Source organism: Lotus japonicus, chromosome 2, assembly GCF_012489685.1.
Source record: "Lotus japonicus ecotype B-129 chromosome 2, LjGifu_v1.2".
Classification (NCBI taxonomy): domain Eukaryota; kingdom Viridiplantae; phylum Streptophyta; class Magnoliopsida; order Fabales; family Fabaceae; genus Lotus; species Lotus japonicus.
In genome coordinates, this window is record NC_080042.1 from 22,813,533 (window position 1) to 22,840,349 (window position 26,817).

The 26,817-nt window shown below is 36.3% G+C and overlaps 5 protein-coding genes across 10 annotated transcripts; 2 read left to right on the forward strand and 3 right to left on the reverse strand.

Annotated features, from left to right (window-relative positions):
* Nucleotides 1-1,204: 1,204 nt before the first annotated feature.
* Nucleotides 1,205-3,018, reverse strand: LOC130737795 (myb-related protein 315-like). Its single transcript, XM_057589635.1, has 3 exons — nt 2,842-3,018; nt 2,448-2,577; nt 1,205-1,953 (listed from the first exon to the last, which is right to left on the reverse strand). Exons 1-3 carry the CDS (start codon nt 2,972-2,974, stop codon nt 1,395-1,397), a joined length of 822 nt encoding a protein of 273 aa, XP_057445618.1. The 5' UTR covers nt 2,975-3,018; the 3' UTR covers nt 1,205-1,394.
* A 1,868-nt stretch (nt 3,019-4,886) lies between these two features.
* Nucleotides 4,887-8,312, forward strand: LOC130737797 (uncharacterized). 2 transcript variants are annotated; one of them, XM_057589642.1, is made up of 6 exons: nt 4,897-5,428; nt 5,808-5,959; nt 6,044-6,211; nt 7,397-7,483; nt 7,634-7,895; nt 8,134-8,312. In XM_057589642.1, the coding sequence occupies exons 1-6, from the start codon at nt 5,392-5,394 to the stop codon at nt 8,310-8,312; spliced, it is 885 nt and encodes a 294-aa protein (XP_057445625.1). In that variant the 5' UTR covers nt 4,897-5,391. The 2 variants fall into 2 exon arrangements, with proteins under 2 accessions (XP_057445626.1, XP_057445625.1); XM_057589643.1 differs by lacking the exon at nt 8,134-8,312 and having other exon boundaries at nt 4,887-5,428; nt 6,044-6,290; nt 7,634-7,686.
* Nucleotides 8,313-8,319: 7 nt separating this feature from the next.
* LOC130737796 (uncharacterized) lies at nt 8,320-10,580 on the forward strand. Of its 5 annotated transcripts, XM_057589639.1 has the most exons (8): nt 8,320-8,459; nt 8,602-8,686; nt 8,769-8,904; nt 8,976-9,139; nt 9,257-9,323; nt 9,478-9,669; nt 9,933-10,032; nt 10,129-10,580. In XM_057589639.1, the coding sequence occupies exons 1-8, from the start codon at nt 8,336-8,338 to the stop codon at nt 10,314-10,316; spliced, it is 1,056 nt and encodes a 351-aa protein (XP_057445622.1). In that variant the 5' UTR covers nt 8,320-8,335; the 3' UTR covers nt 10,317-10,580. The 5 variants fall into 5 exon arrangements, with proteins under 5 accessions (XP_057445622.1, XP_057445620.1, XP_057445621.1 ...); XM_057589637.1 differs by having other exon boundaries at nt 9,933-10,580; XM_057589638.1 differs by having other exon boundaries at nt 8,985-9,139; nt 9,933-10,580.
* A 1,189-nt stretch (nt 10,581-11,769) lies between these two features.
* LOC130735309 (glyceraldehyde-3-phosphate dehydrogenase 2, cytosolic-like) lies at nt 11,770-16,516 on the reverse strand. The gene is made up of 11 exons (XM_057587373.1): nt 16,269-16,516; nt 15,953-16,053; nt 15,249-15,364; nt 15,039-15,138; nt 14,508-14,654; nt 14,348-14,408; nt 14,170-14,267; nt 13,206-13,348; nt 13,030-13,113; nt 12,266-12,355; nt 11,770-12,184 (listed from the first exon to the last, which is right to left on the reverse strand). The coding sequence occupies exons 1-11, from the start codon at nt 16,297-16,299 to the stop codon at nt 12,139-12,141; spliced, it is 1,017 nt and encodes a 338-aa protein (XP_057443356.1). The 5' UTR covers nt 16,300-16,516; the 3' UTR covers nt 11,770-12,138.
* A 3,073-nt stretch (nt 16,517-19,589) lies between these two features.
* Nucleotides 19,590-23,669, reverse strand: LOC130737798 (probable carboxylesterase 11). The gene is given in 3 exon segments (XM_057589644.1): nt 19,590-20,342; nt 20,344-20,464; nt 22,669-23,669. Coding segments are annotated over 3 exon segments (1,248 nt in total). The 5' UTR covers nt 23,379-23,669; the 3' UTR covers nt 19,590-19,925.
* Between the last annotated feature and the right edge of the window lie 3,148 nt (nt 23,670-26,817).

Below are 26,817 nucleotides of genomic sequence, written 5' to 3' on the forward strand. Positions count from 1 at the left end.
CGTCACTGGAGGTTACTCGTGACGTGGTTTGCTACTTACAGCGGGGGCTGTAATTATTTATTGTACATTAGTCATGTTACCTTTGTCGTTGAGTTTTATTTCATTAAGTCTTTAGTTTTATCAGTTAAACAAATCAAAAAAAAATATTCACGTTTTTCGGCTAAACTTTCTTTTTGGTTACTAAAGTGACGCCACCGAAATCGGGGTGTTACAATTTCCACTATACCATGGAAAAGGACAAGTTATTGCTAGCGGATTCAGAAGCAGCACACAGACATTGGTTGACATTGATGCAAGGTGTGTGGTGAAAGATGTCGATGGCTGAAGAACTTCCTGGAAGCCAACATGGGAGTTGCACCATAAAATTTCAGCAAGGTTTCGACATGTGGAAATTCTTGGAATGGTTTAGTTCCAAGTGAAGAAAATTCTTGGGATGGTTTATTTCCAAGTGAAGTGTACTCTTTTATGGTGGAGTATGATTGTCGGTATAGACAATGTAAGCGGAAGATGTGGAACTCTTGCAATCAAGGTGGAGATTGTTGAGGTTGATTGTCAAGTCCCACATTGCCAAGTTTCTAAAATAAAGAAGGAGGTTAAAAATTAGCTATTGCAGAAGTCCCACATCGCTTAGTGTTGTGAAGCAAGGGCGAGACCAAAGCTATATATTGGACCTAGGTTCTTAGTTTTTAGATGTGCCAGTAAGTAGCACTTTAAGCTTATATTTGACTTAGTTTAAATATTTGCTTTGTGAAAGTGTGGTTGTACTGGGGCATTGGGGTGAGAGTGAGAGAAGTCTATGTGTTGTAACAATTTTCACATAGTGATAATTCTTTGGTTGTCGGTTTAGACGACGGTCGTGGTTTTTCTCCGGTTTTGGAGTTTCCACGTAATTTTCTTGTGTTGTGATTGTGTTTTATTTTTTCTTGAACTGTGTTGTTTCCCAACAGCTTGACACATCCACTTATTGCCAGGGTAATCTTTTTATCTAGGACTTTTACTTTGAGTTCATTAACTTGTGAGGCCGTGTCAATATTTTTGACGTGCATAATGGGCCATGCCAATTTTTTGTTCAAGCCGCATGTATCTTTCGCTGAGGTAAACATGTTCGATCCGGTAAAATGTCTATGGGCGGAAAAACTCTTTCTATATACCAAGTATTTAACGCAGCTTTATTGACACAACTTCTGATCTCAAGTCACTTAAATTTTACAAACTTATTCAAATTAATATCAATCAATAATAAAATATCATTACTACCGCACATTCATTAATTATCAACATAATATTTAATGTCAAGTAGTTGCAGAGATGAAAGTGGCAATCTCCTTTACATGATCTTTTATAACATCTTATTGCATGAGAGATTGTCAAGTAGTTTTAAGAGGTGCTTATGCTTATTGCCTATAATTTTCCAAAATAGACTCTCTTTCTAGAGTGCTGAAGCTATCCCACGAGAGAATCGAATCCAAACCATCAACCCATTGCTGTTGAAACAAATCCTTAATACCCACAGAAAGGTTGCTAGCATCATCCAGAGAGAAAGAAGAACTACGATAAGAACTACTACTTGTTTTGTTTTCTTGATTCGTCCATGATCCCAAGTCCCACTGTGATGAACATTGCATCTCATAATTGTTTAAGAATCCACTGGTTCCATCATTCCAATCCATATTTTTTTTTTCTAGTCTCCCTTCTGATTTTGGCATTTTTTCAGTGCCATGAATATCCATGGACTTACTCTCCACACCTTCTTCATACCTTTGTGAAGTAATTGACTGTTGGCTTGTCTTATTTTTATCATCATTATCATCAGACTTGCCCTTTTGCTGAACTGGATTCAGGGTCATAGAGTCCACACCAAGGAGCTTCAACCTCTTCCTTATTCTTGTGTTCCAATGGTTTTTGATTTCATTGTCTGTCCTCCCTGGAAAATGTGCAGCAATCTTAGACCACCTGTAATTGCATCATTTTACTATGTTAAAGAAAATTGGTATCCACTGATATCCTTTAGAACTACAATACATCTGGGATCTTTCAGTCTTATTAGTTTGTTGTGATCCAGATGAGGAAATCGTGACATTTGCGGAAGCACACCAATAAAAACAAAAAAGCAAAAAACAATTCACAAATTTAACATGGTTCGGCACGCATTGCCTACATCCACATCCCAACAAAATATTTTATTACAATTTTTACAAAGAGAAAATTGCAAATCCTCTGAAAGACACAACTACCCAAACTCCAATACACCTAAAGGACTAGAGTTGTTGTGGTGAAGAAAACTAAAACTAACCCTCCATATTTATCATAGCTCTCTACTTCTTTCTTCTTCCCACCACTCGACGTGGAACTTGGATAAGTACTCACTTTATCGCAACATTCTTCACATGCATTTCCAAAATCATGTCTATTTTTATGCCATGATAATTAAAGAACGTTTATTGTACCTATTACCAAGACATGAATGCAGTTGTATAATTTGATCCTCTTCCATTTTTGTAAAGTCGCCTCTCTTGAGGTCTGGCCTTAGATAATTAATCCATCTCAATCTGCAGCTCTTTCCACATCTTAGCAAACCTTCACCAACATGAAAAAATATAAGGCACCTAGTCAGACACCCCTTAAGGCATAGTCATCAACAGAAGAATGATAAGTCAACAAAATTGAAAAATGTTTGGCAGACCACTAAGGTGTTTAGAGTTTAGACACCGTAGAGAGAAGGAACGGATGTGATATATGATTTGATGTAATGAGAAGTGAGACATAGATAGAAAAATAAAGTGATGGTACTATTGGTTGTTTATGCATCAAAACTAACGGAGCAAAATTTTCAGAAAGTACCTGCAAGCTTGGGAACTGTTCTCCAGCATTGGATGCCATTGTTGAGGATGAAATTCATAAGCTTGTGATCTTCTTCAATTGTCCATGGACCTCTCCTCAAACCAACCTTATCACAACAAGGCTGTCTTCCCATTTAGGGAGGTTTGTCTTGAGAGTTAACTAACTAGGACATAACATAATATAAAGAGGGAACTTATAAAAAGAGAGCTTAAGGTTCAAACAAAGATGCTCTTCCAGTTCATTCAGACATTTTAATATAAGCAAGATGTCCTTTGAGGCGGGATAAATGATTAGATGCAGAGAACTTTGAATTGGAAGCTAGAAAAGCATGGAGGGATTGTCATTATAAAATGGTGTGGTTGTCACCCTTTTAGAGACAATAGAAAGAGTTTCTGTTCAAACAGAAAAGTATTTCACCTAAAGGAAGAACCAGAGGTGAGTCCACCTTGTTGACAAATATTAAGCAAAAAAAAAATACTTCTCTTATTGATAGCATTTCATATCAACACCATTAAAATATTAATGTTGATGAGATTCCCTGGACCAAAAAGGGTTGGCACACATTGTCTTTGTAGGCAATCCTTTAATTTCATCTTTAAGTAAAGAGATACCTTCACCAGTATGTGCCAGTGTCCTGAAATTCCACCCATGAATTCACTTTGGAACTGGAACCTTTATGAATCAATGTCAGAGAAATAATATAAAATCATTCATACAACCCTTACTCAATAGCTTAAGTGTTTTGGTTAATTAATTATTTAACATGGTATTAGAACATTTATCATCAAGCGGTCTAGAATTCAATCTTACCGCGAATAAAAAGCTAAATTTAAACATACTGTTGTGACATGGGCATGCACATTAATTTTAAGTGAGATGGCTGTTAATTTTAATCATTAAAGAAGGAAGGGCTTAGTAAATAGCTATCTGTTGTGATATCTGCGTTGGTATATCACACACGTGTTTCCTTCTGGATTTTCCAGAGTTAAAAACTAGAAGAATAGTCAGATAAACGTTGGTGTTAAAAGATTGAATGACTGTAAAAAAATAAAAATAAAAATAATTAAAAAGATTGAATTAACACGTGTCATGAATTTATTGGTTGCATTTGGAAATGTTTTGAAACGTTCTCAAATGAGACAATACCCAAGAGGTCACCATTTTATGGGTTAAGATGTGACATTAATATCTCTTGGTGTCATGCTCCTTGTCTCATAGACTTCCCTGTCTCCCCCAACAAGTGATATCAGAGTTGATGGTTTGTGAGACTATGGTAACGACTCCTTGTATCGAAAGTCTCTCTGACAGTGTGGTCAATGTGAGTGTCTTGTTGCACATGGTTGGACATAGTGTGAACGGCGGTACAAGGGCGGATAGCTTCCGTGGAGGGGCCATAATAATGTGGTGGTGACCTACACTTGAGGGGGTTGAGAATTCAAGTGTGAGTTGGAATCTCACATTGGTTAAGTATGAGTGAAGAAAAGACTTTATAAGAGAGGTGACCCATAAACCTAATGTCTTAAAGTTTTGGATTAAGATGTGACGTCGGTATCTTTTGGTGCCTTACTCTTTGGTCCATGGGTTTTTCTGTCTCCCCCAACAAGTATAAATACTAGTAGTATATATTATTTCAATTTTAATAGTAAACAATTATCAACCCATAGATTTATTTATTACTTGCAAATTGTAATTAACTAACATTTAATTGCTCATCTGTTTTTACTACATTCTCTCTTTAATTTGGTTTCCATTCTCGTTCAGTTATTCTAACTATAAAGCCTTAAACATGACCATCCATGGTGAAGCCCAACACCAATTAAAACCTACATTTGCAATATTAAATTAAAGTGCAAAAGTTTGCAAAGAACAATTATAATTATAATGTACATTTAAACTTTTGAAAGCAATGTGTTATCTACATCTACTTAATGGGCTGTTTGAAAAGCACTATTTATAAGAGAAATTGCATCTTGGCCATTCATTCTTCATTTTTATCCTACGGTAGAGATCTAAAGTTGAATTTTATGTCACATTCTACTGTTCCAGAGCTAGATAGGGAACAATCCGGCCATAACAAGAGAAAAGAGAAATTCATTGAATTCCAAAGATGAATATCAACCGAAATTCATTGAATAAAAAAATCATGCACAAAGGAGCTTCCTTTGCGAGATTGGAGACCGGATCGTGGCGGGTCTTGGCCGGAGCGTGGCCTTTGAGGCGGATCGGGTTGTTTGGTGGTGGATCGGGGCGTTTGGAGGCATTGGGACCGGAGATGGGAGCGTTTGGGGCCAGAGAGGTAGTGACCGAGAAGAAGAAGAGAGGAAGAAGAAGAAGAGATTCAGAAGAAGAACAGAGAAAAAAGACGAACTCAGAGGAGAAGAGAAGAAAGGGTGGCTGCTAGGGTTTCTGGACCCTCTGTTTTTTTGTTCTGCAGCTGCTAGGGTTTCAGATGTTGTCGGCCCAGCTCCCCTATTCACCCATCATCTAGGTTTTTCCTTTGCTTCAGAACGGTTCAATCAACTCTATTCCATACGCGTTTTGGCAGAGTGTATGGCAGAGAGATGGAGCGGCTTGGTGAGGCTTATGCGTAAGTACTTGATGCAGAATCAGTCAGCAAGTTTGAATTCTGATTGATTCGATTTGTATGAGATGGAATTTGGTTTGATTTGTAGAAAGAGCTATCTTCCTCTCTAACTTCTTTGTTCAATCCCCCTTGTCTAAATTGACTCATTGATTGATTGTACAAATAGTTAACCTATCCCTATTCCAATGACCATCTACTGGTAGAGTTATGGGTTCTTGATTTTTTATATTAAATCTCCATCCCAAGCTATCTATAAATACCACCATTGTTTTGTTATTTTTCCTCATCCTTGGTTGTTCCTTTGTTTGGGGTTGTAGTATCCAAACTTTTTTGTGCATTTTCATATTCTGTTGTGTTTTCTTGCTGGTTTTAATGGCTGGAGCATTGAATCCCCTTCGTTCCATATGCATTGGGATCGATCCTAAAAAAGATACTTGGAGAGTGAAGGTTCGGGTTCTTCGTGTTTGGGATATGTTTCCAGTTGGTGAACCCTCAAAACCTTACGCTATCCATGTTGTGCTTATTGATGTAGAGGTTGTATATCATTACTGTCATTTGTTTGAAGTTAGTCATGTTATAGTTTCTACGTGTATATGATGCTTGATTTCTGTTTTACAGGGTGTGAAAATTGAGGGCATCATTAAGAAAGGGATGCTAAAAAAGTTTAGAGGTGAACTGGTTGAGGGCAGTGTATACAGGATAACTTATTTTAATGTTATTTCAAACTCCGGTGCATTTCGTGCCACTGAGCATGGGTTCAAGATAGTATTTAATAGCCAGACAAAGGTTGTGCCTGATTCTGGTGAGATGATTCCAACTATTGGTTTATCATTGAAGCACTGTGCTGAAATTGGGATGACACTTGGTGAATCTGACTTTCTAATAAGTGATTTTGTATACTTATATATTGTGTATTTTGTATTTATATGATCATGATCATATGTTTTTCATTAAAAATATGCATAAAAATTGGTCTACTAAATTCTGAGGTATTAGTTGTATGTTGTTTTCATTTTAATTTTCATATTCTGCTATTTCTGAATGCAGATATGATTGGATTAGAATATAAAAAATGTGCCAAATATTTAACCATGTTACTTGGTATGCATAATGATGCCCACTTGTATCATCCCTGCTTTACCACATATAAAATTTGTTTTTCTATAAAATATACAAGGTTAACATTATCTTTTGAGAAAAGCTTGATACTTTTTATGCTTAATAGATCTTGAATGCACCACTATTGCAATTGTTATTGGGATGGAAACGCAAGATTGCTATAAGACTTGAATGTGTATGATGAGTCACTGAAATAACATCTTGTCAGTCCAAGTCTGACATTGAAATCTCTGTTATTAATCTCAGTGAAGTTTTTTTTGATATACAAAGTCTAAATCCTAAAGTCTGACACTGAAATCTTTTTGTTAGTTTGAGTCAATCTTTATTGGAAATATCACATCCATTCTGTCTGTACTTACTTCATTGATTTCATTGATTGTCTGCAATCTGCAATTTTAATGTACTTTTTGCTCTGAAAATTTCACTGATTCTGTTCATTCTCTACTGTTTCTGTCCATTCAATTTTAAATTCTAATTCCCAAAGTCGTTGGAACCTTTTTTCTTAATCTCAGTGAAGTTTTTTTGGATATACATCATATCCATTCTGACTCTACTTACTCCATTGTTGAACTATGACAGCATGTGTTGTCCTTGACACTAAAGCATTAAAAAATTAATTATTTCCTACTAAAAATACAACTATGCAATGTGCAATATGCAAGTTTGGATTGTGTGACCAGCAAAGACTGTTTCTCATTGTTTCTTGGTTCATATTTTCCCTTGAGTTAGTTACTTCTCTCTTGAAGTATGGATAACAATAGGAATAGCAATATGGTGAACAATTTGGTGGATGTGGTCGAGTTTTATAATGTTATGGATATTAATCTTGACAAAACGTCTTGGAATTTGAAGGTTCGCATTATTTCAATGTGGAACACTCGTGCTCGATATCTTCCAACTGTTCAATCCTGCACAGAAGTGATTTTGCTGGACAAGGAGGTTTTCTTCTTTTCCTTTACTGTATAATTTATGATTTATGATGTCTTCAATTTCTGGCTTATGCTTACATATATGCTTATGTATTTGGCTGATTTATCTGCATTTCCTTTTATTGAGCAGAATAATTTAGCATTTGTTTTACTTATATAGGGTTCTAAGATTCAAGCTTCCGTGTGTAAAGATCATAGGCTCAGGGGAGAAATATTTACTGGGTTTGTTTACAAGATATCGAAGTTTAAGGTGATTCCTAATACTCGTGAGCTTCGCTGCACAAGTCATGGCTATCGACTTGTATTTAATACACATACCATCCTCACTCTGTCTGGAGATACATCCATCCCTCGCGAGGGTTGGAGTTTCTACGATACGGGATACATAGAAAGATGCAGGGGAATCTTTTCACACTTATCAGGTATATGTATCTAAACTTGTGGTTCTTTTATTGTTTTTATGTTTTTATGATGACATAGCAGAAATGATTTATCATTTTTATAACTTAGTCTATTTACCATTGTTTGTCTTTCTATTATTTTTATAACTTAGTCTCCTTAGCGTTGTTTGTCTTTCTAATATTTTGTTACTTATTATCCCTAGCTCTCTTTGTCTATATTTTTTATGAACACTACTGAACCATGTTTGATTATTTTTAGATTTCATTGGGGTGGTATCATCTGTATCAGCTGTTTGGCGTTTTGTCACGGAAGGAAAGACAACCAAAATGATGATTGTGGAACTTGGAGATTATGTGTACTTTCATACTCTGATCTTTATTTCTATTTGCTGGAGTTTTAGTTTTCTGAATTTTGTTTTGTTGTTCTACATTGTTTAAATTCCTTTGTATGTGTATAAATTATGGGTATTATGCGCTGTTTCTTATATGGAGAACTTGCTGAGTTGCTGATGCTCAATCTCTGTTCTAATTGGACTAAGAGGCCTGTGTTGATTCTTCAGTTTATTCAAGTTAGAAATGTTAATGGTAATTTCCTCATTTGTTAAACCTGTTTTAAATCCTTTTTTTTATTAATCTCATTTCAAATTTGCCAATTTATATATTTCCAAATTGTGAATGTATGTCTTTGATATTACTAATAAATCTATTTAATTTTTTATGTTTTTAGGTCTTCTATTTATGCGTACTCTTCCTCACACATCTAAGCTATTCGTCAATCCAGGCTTTGAGGTTGTTTCTTCATTTACTAACAGGTTATTTAAACTCTTTGATTTCTTAGGATGTTAATGCTGCAAAAATGTTACAGGCTTTTGATTGTTTTATGGCTATGTGTAGGCTTTATGCGGGAGGCATTCGGACTGATGAGCCAGTTCAGTTCCTTCGACCTCGTGTTCCTGAAGTTAATATGAGACAAGACATGCTGAATTTGCACCCAAAGAAAACTATTTCTCAACTCAGTGAATCTGATGAGGTAAATTTATAGTCATTCATGTATGTTTATGCTTATTCCAAATTAAAGTGATAATAAGTTAAATATTACAGTTTTCACAGGAGGCTATTTATATTGTCCATGGCGGGATTGTTGCTGCGCTGAAAAATGAAGCATGGACATATCCATCTTGTATATGTCATGGAGAATTGATTGTTCGGACTGGTGTGTATGAGTGTGTCACCTGCCAGCGGTTTTTCTACACCATGATTCGCAGGTGAGTAATTCATGTTAGGTATTTAGTCATTAGTTAGTAGTTATTAGATATAGCTATTTCTTATCTTTGATTTTAGAAGAAAAATTGTATTAATTTATTGGTTGATGTCTTTGATAGGTATCGGGTAAATGTTGAGGTCTTTGATGGTCATGAGAGTGTTGTATTTGTGTTAAATCACTCAGAGGTGAGGAGTTGCTGAAACTCACACCTGAACGTGTGTTTTCTGATTTAGAGGTGTGTTTAATTTATTGTCTATTGTCATGATAGATAAACATTTTGATTTCAGAATTGTATCTAACAGTAATTTTATTTTTGCTGTGATATGTCATGTCATAAAGCGTGAGTTTGATGCTTATTATCCATCTGAAGTTGAAGAGAAAGTTGTTGGAAAGGAACTTTTGTTCAAGGTCTCCAAAATAGTTGGCTTAACGTTGAATGGACTTCCTTGCTATCAGGTTCTCAGGATCTGTTCTGATCTTGAGATCATTTCTGCATTTCACACTGAAGAAACAATTGCCAATCCAATGGAGGTTTGAATGCTGTAAATTATTGTTTAGATTATGTTGTAAAATTCATTGTTTTAATAAATATTTTGGTCCTGATTTGAAATAAACACCATAACTTATGATACATTATGACATTTGTGATATTAGATTATTGTAGATGTTAGATTATATTATATTATATATGTTATTTGACAAATGGTAATTTGTGCAGAAAGTTTTAGTTAATGATAATAAATTTCAGGAAATCATGTATTTCTCTTTTGATTGCAATGGGTGTTATTGTATAGGTCATAGGTAATGATGGAAACCAATCTGAAGGTGGTGCTGGAGATGGCGAAAGTAGCAAGACCACTGTTGTTTCGAAGCAAGTTAAAAGGAAATTAAATGGTGAGGTTCATAATGGCAACCATGATAATCAGCTTAAGTTCAATTCTGATGATTATCAGGTGAGGAAGAAAACTGAATTGACTATTGATTATTCAGTAACAATTGTTCGTCTTGGAGCTATGAGTATTGATCATGAGGAGTCTGATGACGTTGCTGTGAAAGATGAAGCACTTGATCATGAGGAGTCTGTTAAAGTTGCTGTGGAACATGATGATAAGACTGAGGATGTTGTTGAAGAACTCCAGAAGTTAAAGGTTGATGATGATGATGTAGTTCATGACTGAGTGCTATATAGTATAAGACTATGCCTTTCTTTGTATAATGGGGCAGCTTAGTATATTCAGACTCTATATGATTATGTTATGAGGCCAACTTTTGGTACTATGGGCCGATCCATTATGTTCAGTCTGACTTATTTGTGGGTTTAATATGTTTATTATCCAGTTAGAAGATGTGTGCTACAAGGAGATTTATTTTGTAATATGTTGTGAGCAACACTATCCACATGAATCACTTCTACCTTATCAATATAATTTTATGTTTGTATATTTCTCGCACAGAGTTCAAGTATTATATTTTACTTTAATATGTTTTATTTTATCTTATTAAGTTTGTTTTTATTTGAATTTTATCACATATCATATGTTATGTATTTCTTTGTTTTAAGAATCATATATGTTGTTTTTATTGAGTAAATCATGTTATGTGGAAGTTTGCAGCAATCTAACAAAGTTCCAACGGAGACAATTCCCACTTCTTCTTTCTTTTGCAATGACTATAAATAAAAGTTAAGGTCAAACATTGTCTGAAGTTGGAGTTTATGTACAGAATCTTGTGTTCTCTCATGGTTAATTATATGTTGCTATTTCTCGAGTGAAGTCAAGATCTGGTTTGAAGATTTTAATTTGTAGTGAAGATATTACTAAAAGAGATGTAACAAAAAATAGTGTACAAGGAGGTTTTCCAAAGAATATACAATTGCTAGATTTAATATGTTTGTATTATTTTCCATTATCTTTTGATAGTATATATATTTGTCTAAATTCAAATGTTTATCAACAATATATACGGTTTTTGTGCATCGCTTTCCGTTTAAAAAAATATAACCAATTTTAACAACAAATATTACTTTCCATATTCTATGATAAAAAAATTATGAATCCTATTATAACTAAGGAAAAAAAAATACAAATTAGGTAAATTCTGTTATTTGTTTGAAACGAGTTTGTTTTATATTTCAGATTAATAATATATAATCATTTTAAATAATCAAATGTTCATGTATTATCTAATATACACTGAAGTTAAAAAATAATTTAACATCACCTATCTTTTTATAGCTGCAAAATTATTAAAATAAATCTATTTATTTTATAAATTATTGAATTAAAAATTATAACTCATAGAATCGCCCGTCCGTGCATCGCACGGCAACGGGCTATAATCCTAGTGTTTTCAATATTTATAAATTTATATATATGTTTTGCGCCCACGACTTAAAATTTTTAGATCAGAATGGTAGAGAGTAGATATGAATCATGAATAGGGATTGATTGAGAAGGTATGAGAACAAGGATGAATGCATTGATAAGAACTCTGTTTTTTATTTATCATCCTAAACTAGAAATTGCTATAACAAAGAACGGCCCCCCAAAAAATCATCACAACCACTAAAACTAAGAACATATTGATAAAATTCTAACAAAAAAAAACTACCATAAGGATATTCGTATAAGCATAACTATGAAACATATCTCTCACAATCTAATGTCAATAAATAAGTTGTATAACTTAATATTTGATGCGATATCCTTGGCAAGAGGAAATCTAATAGCAGAATTAATCTGAAATAGGGGTGCCTTGGGGGGCATCACTTGTATTTTACTACATCCAAAAAGTAAGGATTAGTCCAAATACTACTTTATAAATGTAGAGTAACAAGCTGAATGCTAGTTCAAAATACAGAAGCTTCAGACATGAGATTTGGAGAAAACCCCTTGCAGCTCATTTATCAGAGGCAAAATTATTCCAAAATCTACTTTGCTGAATTCTTATCTGTAAGATAGAAGCATCAAGTCCTGAGTTTTTGACCAAATTCCTCCCAGCTCATTGGACTGAAGCCATGTGTCGGATCAAGTCAACTACGCGTGAACTGCAGTTCAAAACACAACATTGAAAGTGAAATTTGAGATACTAAGTGTAAAAGGAAAGGAATATAAGAAATTTGTTTTACCTGTATCCCCATTCATTGTCATACCAAGAGACAAGTTTCACAAAATTGTTATTCAGTGAAATTCCAGCCTTTGCATCGAAAATGCTTGACCTGCCCGCATATCAGGATCACATGGTAAGCTTCATCTCATTAATTCACTTTCAGGTGTTAAAACTTCAAATTTAAAAGAATTTTAGACAATCTATTTTTTCCTCCTTTTGTCTTTGATTATTATGGTATCCCCACAGACATTGCCGTGAGAGTCATCCCTTGGACAAGAATGCAACTAAGAAGCTCTCCTAACAGTAGTTTTTTCTAGGGTTTGAAGGTGAGTACTCCTTCTAAGTTATTAACTACACTTATGGTGGTTTTAGTAGACAACTTGCATGAATGCTAATTTGATGAACTTATTGAAATAGGCTCAAAGTAGCTGATATTTTAAAATAAGTACTTATTCACAAGCTAATAAGAATAACTTACGACAATAAGCTCAAAACTGCTTACAGAAGGTTATAAGCTATTTTCATAAGCTGACCCAAGCACATGCATAAGCACTTATTCTATTAGAAAAGCTCACATACACATAAACTCTTCCAAACGCAGCTAAACCTTGTTGATAGAAATAAAGGTACCATAACCCTAACCTTGTGAAGGTACCCAAAAAACAATGCACATCTAATAATTCAATCCTTCCTAAATTCCCCTTACTAACCAAATAATTGACTATCATAGGTGTACAATGCATGAAGAAAGGAAACCATTTTAGTAATTATGAGTATCATCACCTGCAGTCACCCACAAAATCGGTGGACACAACATCATCCTCTGTGTAACCAAGGATCCCCTTCAAACTTCCTTCAGATTCCTCCCTTTTTAATGAAAATTTAGAAAAATGAGCACTTCATTGTAGAAACCAAATTTGGAAAAGTAAACAGGATATAAGAAAAAAGTTTATTCTTACTTGATAGCAGCTTTAATTTCATCATAACTTGCTCCCTTTTCAATTCTGACTGTGAGGTCAACCACTGAAACATCTACTGTGGGAACTCTAAAAGACATTCCTGTCAACTTATTGTTTAGTTCTGGCAGCACCTTACCAACAGCCTGCATAATTTTGAGTATAACATACACACAATTACTTGCCAAAAAGAACTAAAAATGTGTATTTATTGCTTTTGAAAATGAAAAATGTGTATTTATAGATAATAAAAATTGGAAAAATTGAACTTATTTTGTGAAATATAGAAGATATAAAATTCAGCAGTTTCATTGGAAAAGTTATCACCAGCTTTGTTGACATTTCTAATTTTCGAAGTTATTAACATGCTTTGCAAAAGTTTCATAGCTTGTGCCAATAACTTTATTACTTCTCAATTAAAAAATGATAAAAGGATCTCATAAGCATTGTTTGACATGTTTGGATTGGTAGTATGAACACAATCTAAAGCGCAACAACCCCATAAGTGACTATGATGCTCTTAACCACATAACCAAACACGCTCGAAGGAGGTAGGGGGAATCTCTGAACATCTTGAACTAGAAAAAAAAAAACATTTCACTAGTTGATCAAATATATGGTCACTTGCATTCACGTTATGTTGGTTCAAACTGCCTTCCTTTCTTGTCCAAAGTATGATATCACTCAATAGAAAAAAAATTCAGTACTCGTATAGTACCTACTTCCCCATCTTAAAGCAAGGCATCGGGAGTGTATGAGAAGATATTCCTAATTTCAATTGTTTTCTAAAATTGAAAAAAAAAACATAATTAACAACCATTTCGTGAGAGGGATGTACTGAGTCTTCAATACTAAAGGAGTATTGAAGCTTTGCTCCACTCACCAGGGATAACGCAACTCTAAATCACATGAATAAAGGGTGGGAAAGTAGAATGTGCATATAAATTAATCTATAGAAGTCAGATACCTTAGCAGCTCCAGTACTACTAGGAATGATGTTCACAGAAGCAGCTCTTCCACCTCTCCAGTCCTTATTTGATGGTCCATCAACAGTCTTTTGAGTGGCTGTGTAACATAGAAAGACAAGTAGATTATATTTATAAACTCTATGAAACTAAATGCAATGCATAAAGTTGCAAACTTACCGGTCATAGAGTGAATAGTGCTCATGAGACCTTCAACAATACCAAATTTGTCATTTATTACCTGAATATATTTGCACAGAATCAGTTAATTTACATTTTATTTTTCCATATATAATAACAATCTTTCTTTCCAATTTAAAACAACTATAAGATAAACTACCTTTGCTAGAGGAGCAAGACAGTTTGTTGTGCAGCTAGCATTAGAAACAATGTCAATATCTGACTTATACTCCTTCTCATTGACACCAACAACAAACATTGGGGCGTCCTTGCTAGGAGCAGAGATAATCACCTTCTTCGCCCCACCCTAATATCAAATGCATAACCACAAAATTAAGAGAAATGATCAAAATGGCACAGACTCATCTAACTTGGGCTGAAATTCAACTTTTTATTACAATAATTTAGGGGCAGCAAGGATGAAACTCTAGACCACTTGGTCATGTAGACTCTTGAAACAATTAGCATGACTCTGCCCTTAGTCCATTAAACTGGTATCAATAATGGAAGGATGGACATTTTCCATATTAACTTTAATTTTAATATTGTGAAACTATTTGGGATTGAAAACAAAGCTTGCCAAGAAACTAATTCACAAAATTTCACCCTGCATTCTTTTACTGGACATACAAAATGCAGATAGTGGCAATCACATTTGTAGTAACAACACCATGTGATGTGAATGACAAACCTTCAAGTGGGCAGCTGCCTTGTCTTTATCGGTGAAGACTCCAGTGGACTCGACAACATATTCAGCTCCAGCCTCACCCCAAGGAATTTCTTCCGGGTTCCTAGTAAAATAAGAAAACAATTGTAAGTCTGAGAAACTGCTTCTTGGTATGACTAGTTTGAGTCATATTGAATCTGCATCCAAATTACTTCATATGAAATTAGAATATACCTGGCACCAAAAACAGTGACCGGGCTATTACCAAAAAGAAGGGTTTTGCTGTCCTTAACTTTGATTTCATGGTTTTTCCAACGTCCATGAACAGTGTCATACTTGAACATGTAAGTCTGCAGGAAATTTTTCCAAGATAATTAATGGAAAAGTAACATGGGACTAAAGGTATCAACATATGCTGGATATGCAGAGCCAACTTGAAACAACTGAACTTTTCTGAATGCAATTTGCAAACCCAACAAAATCATAAACAAACTTTTTAAACAATTGTCACATGGATTTGTTATTATCACCTTTCAACAAACAATACAAATAGTACTCAACTCTAAAAAGTTATGAATGAAATCCATACGCATCTCAATGAATCCTATATTTCATCCCCATTGTCCAATCTCAATTACTACAATGCAGAATCAGTCATCAGCATAACTAAACATGAACCACCCAAAAAGTTCAGATACAACACAGGTCGCAGGCAGAGAACCCCCCCACGCAACAGTCCACTTAGGCTTGAAGCATCGACAATGCACAGACCCAACTACCTTGTGATAAAATTTGAATTTTTTTATTAGAATAATAGATTTAACAAGGATCGAACTTTAGATCACGTGTTCATAAAGGCTATGATACCATATCCCAAAAGCTTAAGTTGTTAAGTAATGCACACATGAATGACTTTATATTATACTTTTAGCGCGTACCATGTAATCAGTTGTGATGAAAGGATCATTAACAGCAACAAGCTCCACGTCATCTCTCTGCAATGCCACCCTAGCAACCAACCGTCCAATTCTTCCAAACCCTTCATTGTCACAAGCACACACATTGTGTTAACTAAAATAGGAGAACCGTGTTTGTTTTTTTCTTGCATCAACACAAATATTATTCCACATATCTCAAAGCAAAAAAAGATAATCAAAACATCACACTCAGCTAAACCAATTCAATGTACATCTAACAAAGTTCAGACATAACTCAAAATAAATATATGACAAAGAAATGACATTGTTTAAGTACCATTGATGCCAATCTTAATCTTCTCACCCATGAGTTTCTATTACTGTGGTTTATCTGACACAAAGATAAGAGGATACCAAATGGGTAAATGATTGTGAGCAAATTAACAAGATCAAGGAAAAGTAGCATATATATTGGATGTAGTAGAGTGAAGGTGTATGAGGCGAAATAGACGTAGCTTGTGGTGTGTTTTGAACCACAAAGTGGTCCTGCATCCGTTGATTTCGAGAGAAAGGTTCAATTACTCACATAATTCAAATCATAACTTCTATTTTGGGTAGAATCGGTAAAAACATGTATGTATACAAGCGTCTATGGTGCTTTTACAATTATTAGAAGATGCTAATTAAGAAAAAAAATTGCTGTAAAAAAAAATTAAGAAAATTTCAATCTTAATCCATCCTTATATATTTGACTATTGCATAAACCTGTGCAATGCTTATTGTGATCAATATTATAAAAAATATATTCAAGGTAAATAATTGTTTTGTTTGAAAAAATAAATAGTCTTAATACGATTATTAAAAAAATATGATGGATATAAATTCGTACATAAAATATTGAAATTCTTCAATAAATGGTTGAAAATACAAGTAAAAATATCAACATTTACAAAGTTTTATTAATAGTTCAAGTGGTAAGAGATAGGGGACATATGAGTTGGGTGGGGAAGACCAAAAATCAAGGTAAATAATTGTTTCCTAGTGTTTGAAGACAAACCACAACCAGCCACCACCCCCATTGGGGGATCCTCCCCCTTTGGGGGGTTCTTCCTCCTCCGTCATGGAGGCCTCTCCTACACTAGATAGGTAGTTTTCTCCCACAATAGGTAAGTGGGTTTTCTCTTCTTTTTAGTTTAGTTTTCCCCTTTTGTGGTCACTTCTGTTATATCCGCCCACCGTGCCGCTGCCATGCCATCTCCCTTGTGCCGCCACCACCAGTGGCGGATCTACCACAGGGCTTGGTAGGTCCAATGCCCTGGCTCAAAGTAAAAAAAAATACAAATTTCTTTGGACTAGGTAGGTTTTTTGGCCCAAAAAAATATTAGAGAAAAGGCAAATTTATAAGGAAATGCAAAGTTTAGGGACTTAATCATAAAATTTGCCTAGGCTTCCTAAAATTTCTAGTTCCGCCACTGGCCACCACCCTCATCTCGCAACCTCCTCCCCCTCTATCACCGTCTTCTCTTTTGCCCATTTGTTCTCATTGTTTGATGTTTATGCTCTGCGGCCTCCTCACACCTGCGGCCTCCACCTCCAACCTTCAAGCACCATTCGTGGCCACCATCGTCTTCAACGGTACTTCCATGGTCTCGTCGCTCCTTCCTCCCAGATCTGGTCTTTTGCTTGTTCTGAGGTGTTGTGCACCATTGTAGTTGATGACCTTGTAGCATAGATGCTGACGGCAGAGCCGACAAGGTTTTGAAGAAGCGGCATATAAGCTGTCATATCAAATCTTCGCTTTGTTTGCTGGATATTATGTTCTGGGTTGAGCGGTGGAGCCGACGTCGTTCCACCTCCGTCGTCTTTGGCTTCGTCATCGCTCCCAACGCCTTTGTTTCCCAAAAGCTAGGGTTTGTCAGGATTTCTTTCATTGGGCTGAGTTTTGGGCTCGTTGGTGATGGGCTTGGTGGTTGTGGGCTTGCAAGTTATTTTATTTAATCTCCTTTAACAAACTTGTTTAGATGTATAAAAGAGTCATGTGCTTAAGTGTAATGAACTTTCTTGTAAGTTTTTTTTTTTTTTTTTTTTTTTTTTTTTTTTTTTTTTTGGTCAATAACTTTCTTGTAAGTTTATTGTGTGTATTTCAGCTAGCAGGCCCTTGTGATGCTTGGAAAATTGTTTGGGCTCTGTAGAAAAGGCTGAACTTGTTTGGAGCTTGTAGCCTTGTCCTGGGCTTGGCCCTTTTCAATGAATGAAACTTTCTCCATTGACCAAAAAAAAGAGTTGTTACCCACGCGAATATAAGAACGAGTACGAGTAATTTTTGAAAATGCAGGTATGGGGATGGGTACTATAGTACCCTACCCATTACCATCCTTTACAAGGAGACTTGTCCTTAACCAATTAAACAAAATTGATAGAAAATAATACCCAATAACGAGTTAAGTGGAGGTGTTAAGAGGGCTGAGGAGAGTGGTGGTGAGAATTGTGAGGAGACTAGGAGAGTGGTAATGAAAGTTGTGAGGAGAATGACGGTGAAGGGATGCGAAGAGTGCACAGGAGAGGGACTTAAAGGGATGGTGGGATTGAGAAGTAATTTTGGAATTTCAAAATTAGAGGATGTTGAGAGCAGATGTGGGGTTGAACCCAATAAATTCTCTCTTTCTACGGTCACACCCCACCAACCACTGAGATTACAAAGAACCTGGTCTTTCATTCGACAAAAACACATTCTCACTATGAATGGACATTTTCCATTATTTTTATGTCTTTTTTTTGTTTTCTGGATAATGAAGCAACATAGACACATAACACACTACACTAAGCCTGCTTTTTTTCTTCATCGTACAAGAAGTAATAAACAAGAAACATTTCTTTTCTCAGTTAATTCTTAAGGTTGCTTTTTTTGAAAGTAACATAACTCTCTTCAACCATAGTTACGTTCTAGTACAAGAAACTCAGCAGAGATGCCACCAATGTGAATACACCCAGAAAATTAGACAGACTTAATCTGACTAACCATCCTCCACTGGGTCAAAATGGCTCCCAATCCCTCAAAGTGCTTTCAATATTGATACCAAAAATCCAAACTAGTCCTACTCGGCACGAAAATGATATCAACTAGGGTAAATTTCTCATCCAAGGTTTTAAAATTGTTGCGGTCTATCACGAAGTGGATGCGATGAGCTGAAAAGCCTTGATGTTGCGATGTTTGCAAACCATGTTTCAATATCTTTGCTTCATGATAGGTTTTTTATAAGGATTCAACCTCCACTTGGTTCCCCTCCATAGAAATCAAAAGAGATAATTACCTCATGATTTGTGGTAATGGCCGAGGCATTCCTGTGAAGACCGCAGCATATTTATAATAGCAGTGCGACTGGAACTAAACAATCAACAAAGATAATTATGAAACAATTGTCTGTAATGGAGACAAACATCATGGCCATCAAAACAAACTAAGCAAAGCATCGACCATAACTTTTGGTACACGTTATGAGATAAACTCAATCTCTTCATCCTAGATCGTCACTAAATGGTATCTAACAAAGAATTGCTTTTTTTAATCTGAATATTATCGAAAAACAAAGAACTAAGAATTCCCACAACTCCACGGACTATAGACAAGAGAATCGGTTGGAGACTGCAAAGTCATAGCTAAAAGAATAGTGCACTAAATTTTACCTCTTTTCATGAGAAATAGTACATCAGAATACACAGGAAAAAATGGAACAAGGGCATCCAAATGTGGTGTGCAAGAAAGTGAATGCATTTCACAGGCTCAACTACCCCATTCTCAAACTCAAACAACTCTCCATCTTGAACTTGTCAACAACCAGAACGGCAGGACCTTATCAAGCAGAATAAATAATCAATATATCACAAATCCCCAAGTAAATAGGTAGCAGAAGAGTGCGACCTGAACCTAATTTCAAAGAGGGGGGGGGGGGGGGGTATTTTCTCACTGATCATGGCACAATCTGATATATCCTGTTCAATATGAGAATTCATGACCTCGAAATGAAATATATTTCTTGACCCAGATGGCAATATCCTCTGCACAAACCTGCACCTGTGGGGTTCTGAGAAGCATGTCAAGTGTTGCAAATTCATGGACTGCGTCCTTATACTCAAGAACAGGTGCATCAACATTCACCTTCCTAAGCTCCTCTGAGTAAGCAATGGCACGGTCCCTCATCCAATCAAGTTCGGCAACCACCGTCAGTGTTGGAGGCATTAGCTTTAAAGGAGGAAGGAGGCCTGGAACTAGGGGATTGGCGGCTGGATGGTCCAGGCTAAATTCTTCCTCAGGTAGGAATAGTTTCCATGCTAGCACACACATAGCCTTGTCATAAAAATATGAGTTTGCCAATTTTATTTCGGAACAAGTGAGCACAGTTCCAACAAAAAAATGGATACATCAGGACCTGTGCTACCACCTTGACAGGGTCCAGAAGTTTTCCAGCTTCTACAGCTTTTCGAGCCACATAATCTGCAATATTTGCTCCACAACTCACACCAAGAAGAACACACCTGATTCAATATCAAAGAAAAGGATAAGATTCAAGTCCCCAACAGTCGCGATACATAACTCCATGAACGCTAACATCCAACAGGAACCATGAAAAGAAAAAAAATCAAGGTAACAGACAATACAACAGCTTATCTATGGAAGTTCTACCCTTCAACTTAAGATGGCAATTTTTTTTGGCTTTACAAAAACACCTGTTTCAAAAACATATATCCCACCAAATACAAAGGAAGTAAATAAAAATCTTTGCAGAAGCACATACAATACTACACTCATGTGAAACAAGCATCCTCTTACTCACCCATATCACTTGGAAGTTATTTTCCAAATGCATATTCTCTAAAAGAATTTATTTGAAAAGTGCTCATTTCAAGAAAAAGTTAGACAGATATGGAATATTAGGAATGGCGAAATTAATCAGAATTAAACTGACTCCTTAAACAAGTTTCATGGTATAAAGACGACGCAAAGAAATCTCTTTAGTAAGAGAAAGTTGAGTAGAAAAGATCAACTGAGATATGAGATTCTTAGCCACAACCAAGAAGAAGAAACTGACCCCTGCAACAGCAAGTAAAATTAATCCCAATAAGAAAATGGCAGAACCTACATGTGAAGCATTATATTAACCTTATTTATTAACCCATGTAGCAAACTCAATATAGTACGGTGTGATAGTTATTTTATTTTTGAGGAACGGTGTGATAGTTACTAATGTTGTCCATTAGCATTTTTAACCCCTTGTCCATAAATTGGATTAAACTAGCAATCATCTAAGACTCAGGAAAATTCGTGGATAATTCGGTACTTTTCAAATAAGCCTTTTATCAAAAGAAAATTTCAAAACTCACAGAAGTGCCAAAGGGATGGTTTATACATCAGGAAAAGAAAACTAAAAGTTAGCAAATAAAAGGAAATGCATATTTGAAAATTAAAAATAATCTGAAATCCAATATTGACAATTAATATATTTTAGAAAGTATCAGCCCAAAAGCAAGAATGCCTGAGTCCAGGGAGAAAAAGGTACATATAAACTACTGTTTAAGCACCTTAGGTCAACAAGTCTTTTTCCTTTATCATCTAAACCCTCTAAGTTCCACATCGAATAGTGCAGGTTGACCTGGGTCTGTTATCAAGTAACATCCACCAAAAGAATATTTTGCATGCCATCATCATATGACCTCCTCTCTCTCAATGTCTTTATGATTTTCAGCACATCTATGATGTTAAGTTATAAGAAATAGAGTACATAGAGATTCTAAAGTGAAAGAACTCACATCTTCAGACATTATCTCTTTAAATAAAATGAAGCTTATGATCTTTATAAACAGTAGCAAAGACATCAATCAATTCCCACTTTGGCAATAGGCAAATGTGTTCTTCGATTTGCGCAAGAGAGGCAAAACAAAAATAGATGAGTAAGCAATTGTTTAACACGGAAAATCAAATAATTCAATAGAGAAGACAGGGAACGGCCAGACAGTATGATCTCAACAAAAACTGAAAACCCCAAACACATATATGTTTGGGCTTTGGAACAGGAAGCTGCACCTATGATTGACACTCCATGCAGAAACTAGCTAATCAGTCAAAAAAGGCATGAGTACAAATTTTGCCCCAAATCTGAAACATCCTTAAAATGTGACTAAGCAATCATGTAAACCGAGTCCAAGAATAACTCACTACCCAGAATCCTAGCTGTTTATCAGGCCACACCAAGTCAGCCACTATTTCATTGCATTCAACATCAGATTGCAAATCCCAACTCAAACTTGCTGCCATCAAATTCAAGACTCTACTACTGCACTGCCCATCTGTTCGGTCCTCCTGCAAAATACTCCACTCCCTAGAAATAAGACACCTACCATGTATGGCTAGATTTTCCTTTCTCAACTTTATTTTTTGAACCAAAAGTTCAAGAAAACTATCAAACTACATGAGTACTAAAAATTTACTCCTTACTCAGAGATCCCTCCACCAATATGCTACTGCAGTCCACATTTTTAAGTCACTATCTACATTTAAAACAATGGAAAAAAGAAAACAGCATTCAATTTAGTTACAAGTCACAACCAGGTTGATTGTGACATCTAAATCCAAGTTACAAAATGTACAAACAAACTAATCATTCTACAAAAGCAAGATCAGGGTATAAATTAAACACCAATCACAAAGGGATATCAAAAACTATACAAGTTGAGGTTGCAACCTTGATGGATTACCATGAGCAGCCAACCATGGCTCAACCACAGAAGCTCCGAACGAATCAACAATATGCCTATGACCACCATCCAACGATTTCTTGACCCCCAAAGACTTCCTACAATCCGCCAAATTCGCCTGCTTCGCCAGCCAATGCAGCACCTTCAACCCATCCTCAAACGCCGCCGGGTACCGATTCTCCGGCGCCAACCGATACCCGACCGCAACAACCACCGCATCGCAGAGCTTGGCCATCCGTCGGCAGAATAAGTCGTTCGCCACCGAGTCGTTGCTCCCGCTCACCCAACCACCGCCGTGAAACTGCAACATCACCGGCAGTTTCCTCCGGCGATCATCCACCGCCGGCGCATAGCCTCGGTACCCCTCGCTGCCGGTGTCGCTTACGCTTTTCCTCCTCGGATCCTCCGTCGCCGGTGTCCCCGGAGGGCCGTAACTGTTCCGCCGTTCGGGCGAGGCGAGTGCGGATTCGGGAAGGAAGATTCGGATAGAGAGGGAAGTGAAGGGGTCAATGTGAATGTCTTTGGTGGCGACGCCGTCGGTGAAAGAAGGGTTAGGAGCGGCGATGGATTCGTCGGGTCGGGTAGTGACGCCAAACGGGTCGGATTTTTCAGGCGGGTCTTGGATCCGGTTCTGTAAACGGTTCTTCAAGAGAAACTTGAAGAACACGCTATAGAGCTTAACGGCGACGCTCGGCATCGTTCTGGTTAAATGGTTACCATGACTTCATCGTTCTCATGGCTTAATTAACATGAGATTAGGAATAAAATGTGTTTTGGCTTGATAATTACACGTTATTAGCATTTTTCTCCTTTGTGTTAACGTTAAGTGGTTTTGATCTGAATTTTCTGTTTTCTATCTATGGCGTTTGTGAGCTGAACAAAGAAGAAGGAAGCCAAGGGGGAAAGGCTGGAAAGGAGAAAGAGAGAACTGTTTTGAATTTTTTTTTATCTTTTTTAAGGTTTTCCAAAACATTTTTTTGTTTGGGTTATTGTATTTACACTTTTCTAATTTTTGCTGTAGGAAAATTCAATTTTTTTAATTGTTTTGTCATTTGTGTTGGTTTTTTACTTTTTTTAATTTAATGGCTTTGCTTTATTTTTAATATATTTTATTCATGGGTATGGATTAAAAATTACTTTCACCTATTCATATAATAATAATTTAAAATAATGTTAAGCAAGTTTACATTCATCTATTAATTTTACAATAATGATATACAGCACGACAGATTTTAAAGGCACGAAGCAGGATTGTAATCTTTTGTTCCGCCATTGTAGCATGTGTGTCGCCAGTGGCGGAACTAGACCATAACATTTGGAGGGACCAAAATAGCAAAAGACTCAAACCTATAAGCCAGTTACTCTAAAGCCAAAATTTTGAGCAAATAACCAACTACCCAATCAACAGGCCATTCTCAGCAAGTAATCTTGAACAACTTTGATGCTTTGGATACTCCTCAGAGTTCCTACCACCGTTTTTTACAACCACTTTTTGTCTTTCTCTCAAAATTTGTACATAAAACTATAGTCGTTGCTCCAAAGTTACATTTTACAGGCTTCTTCACCACCCATTTCTTCCCTCTTATCTCCACTTTTTGAACGATGCCCACTCTACTTCCCCATTTGTTTTCCTTGCCACCATCGCGTCCTTGTACTTGAATTAAAACCTGACGAAGGCGAATTTGAACCTACGCCCCTCTTTTTAGCTTCTCTGGACATAAAAGTATCTGATTCTACCCACCTTCTTGAAAATGCTTTCTATGATATCCCTTCCCACCACTTCCTGGAGTCCATCTATGAAAACAGAGAATAGCTCCCTCTATTCCCTTTATTCGTTGCATTGTAGATCTCCTCCGCAGCCGTCCATCTTCTTCTTATGATCCTTTTTCTCTGGTTCTCCTTCCGCTCCTCTTCCCCTCTTCCGATTACCATCACTCTTAAGTCCCACATCGGTAGTTCAAAAAAGTTTATAATTTGGGGGTGCAGTAGCCCTCACCTGTCACAACGTAGTGCCGCCACTGTGTGTCGCCCAAGGCATAAGGGGCATGCTGACTTAATGTCATCCTCACCTTTCTCCGGCTTATCATCGACAGTCTAGTTAGGGTTCCAAACTCAACGTTGGAAATTTAGCACGAGGGTTGCACTCGTTGCGGGACTTTAACTCAACACCCTACGACACAAGCTGACGACAACGTACGACAAGTGCAATTCAAAGAGACTTTAAAATTATTCAATATTTTAAATATTTCATGTGCTTCTTATAGACTGAAATAACTAGTCATGCGTTTGTTGTGCATACTAAGTCATGCTATGTAGTTTTTTTGTTAATTTTAAAGAGACATGCTATATTTTACTAACCTTAGGTTTAAACTTGAAACACACGAACGTGTATATAAAAAATCAAACAACACAAAATATTGTGTTCGAGAATTTCTCTTGTAATTTATTTTGTAAAATTTCTCATTTTTAAATATATTTAAAACTTCACCATAAAATTAAAATAAAAAAGTTAATTAATAATTCTAGGCGTAGTCTAGGGTGCACAAGGAGTATGGTGTGTTAGAGAAAATAGAGAATAACGTGAAAGAGTAGAGAAAGATTGAGGGAAAATATATTATTGACTTAATTAAAATTGAAAGCAATACATGTCTTATATAAAAGACCTAACTTACTAGAAGATAACTAAAAGATAACTTCTTATCATAATAACCAAATCAGTTATTATCTTTTATTCTAGCCTCTACCTAATAGCACTATATCACTATCTATTAGCTAGATTAAATATTTGAATTAATATCCACAATACTCCCCCTTAATTCAAATACCCAAGAGATACTACACCTATCTCTTTCCTTAAGATCACAAATCTTTCAGTCTTCAAAGGCTTGGTGAAGATATCTGTCTTCTGCTCATCAGTGGGGCAGTACACCAGCTCCAGCTTCCCTCCATTCACATGTTCACGCAGAAAGTGAAATGTGACTTCAATGTGCTTACTTCTTCCATGAGAAATTGGATTTTTAGCAAGACTAATTGCTGAGATGTTGTCAACCATCAGCTCCACTGGCTTCTTAGTCACAAAACCCATTTCTCTTAACAGTTCTTCAAGCCAAACAGCCTGGCAAGTAGCAAAGGATCGTGCTATGTATTCAGCTTCACATGAGGAAAGAGTTATGACAGGTTGCTTCTTTGAGGTCCAAGAGATTGGAGCTCCATGCAGCTGAAACAAGTACCCTGAAGTAGTTTTCCTGTCATCCAAGTCGCCACTATAATTAGAATCTGTGTAGCTAACCAGTTCCAGCTCCTTTCCAAGCTTCTTCTTCCTTGGAAACAATATTCCATAATCTGTAGTACCCTGCAGATACCGCAAAATTCTTTTGGCAGCAGCCAAATGTGATTTCTTAGGTGCACACATGAACTTGCTGATGAGTCCCACACCATAGGAAATATCAGGCCTTGAGTTGCACAAAAATCTGAGTGAACCAACAAGTTGCTTGTACAAAGATGCATCAACATCTCCTTCATCATCCCTCCTCAACTTGATATTCACTTCAGATGGAGTTGTTATTGGATGACAATTCCCCATGTTGAATCTCTTCAGTATGTCTTTGATGTACTTCTGCTGATACATGAAAATTCCTGCTGTAGTATACTCGAATTGCATGCCCAGGAAGTAACTTAGCTTTCCTAAATCTGACATCTCAAATTCAGACTTCAGAATCTGCTTCAGCTCATCAAGTTCTTTAGGATCTGACCCAATTATCAACAAATCATCTACATATAGACAGATGAGTAGCAAACTAGTGTCTCCATGACTCTTTCTGACATACACACCATACTCCACAGAGCACCTATGAAATTTGAGTTGAAGGAGGAAACCATCAATTCTCTTATTCCATGCTCGTGGGGCCTGCTTCAAGCCATATAAGGCTTTGCTGAGCTTGAAAACCATGTTCTCTTTTCCTTGTATCTCAAATCCAGGAGGCTGACTCACATAAACCTCTTCTTCCAAAGGTCCATTCAAAAATGCAGATTTCACATCCAGCTGAAAAAATAGGCCAGTTTCTCGCCCTAGCAATGGAAACCACTAGTCTTATGGTTTCTATCCTTGCCACCGGTGCGAAAACCTCAGAATAATC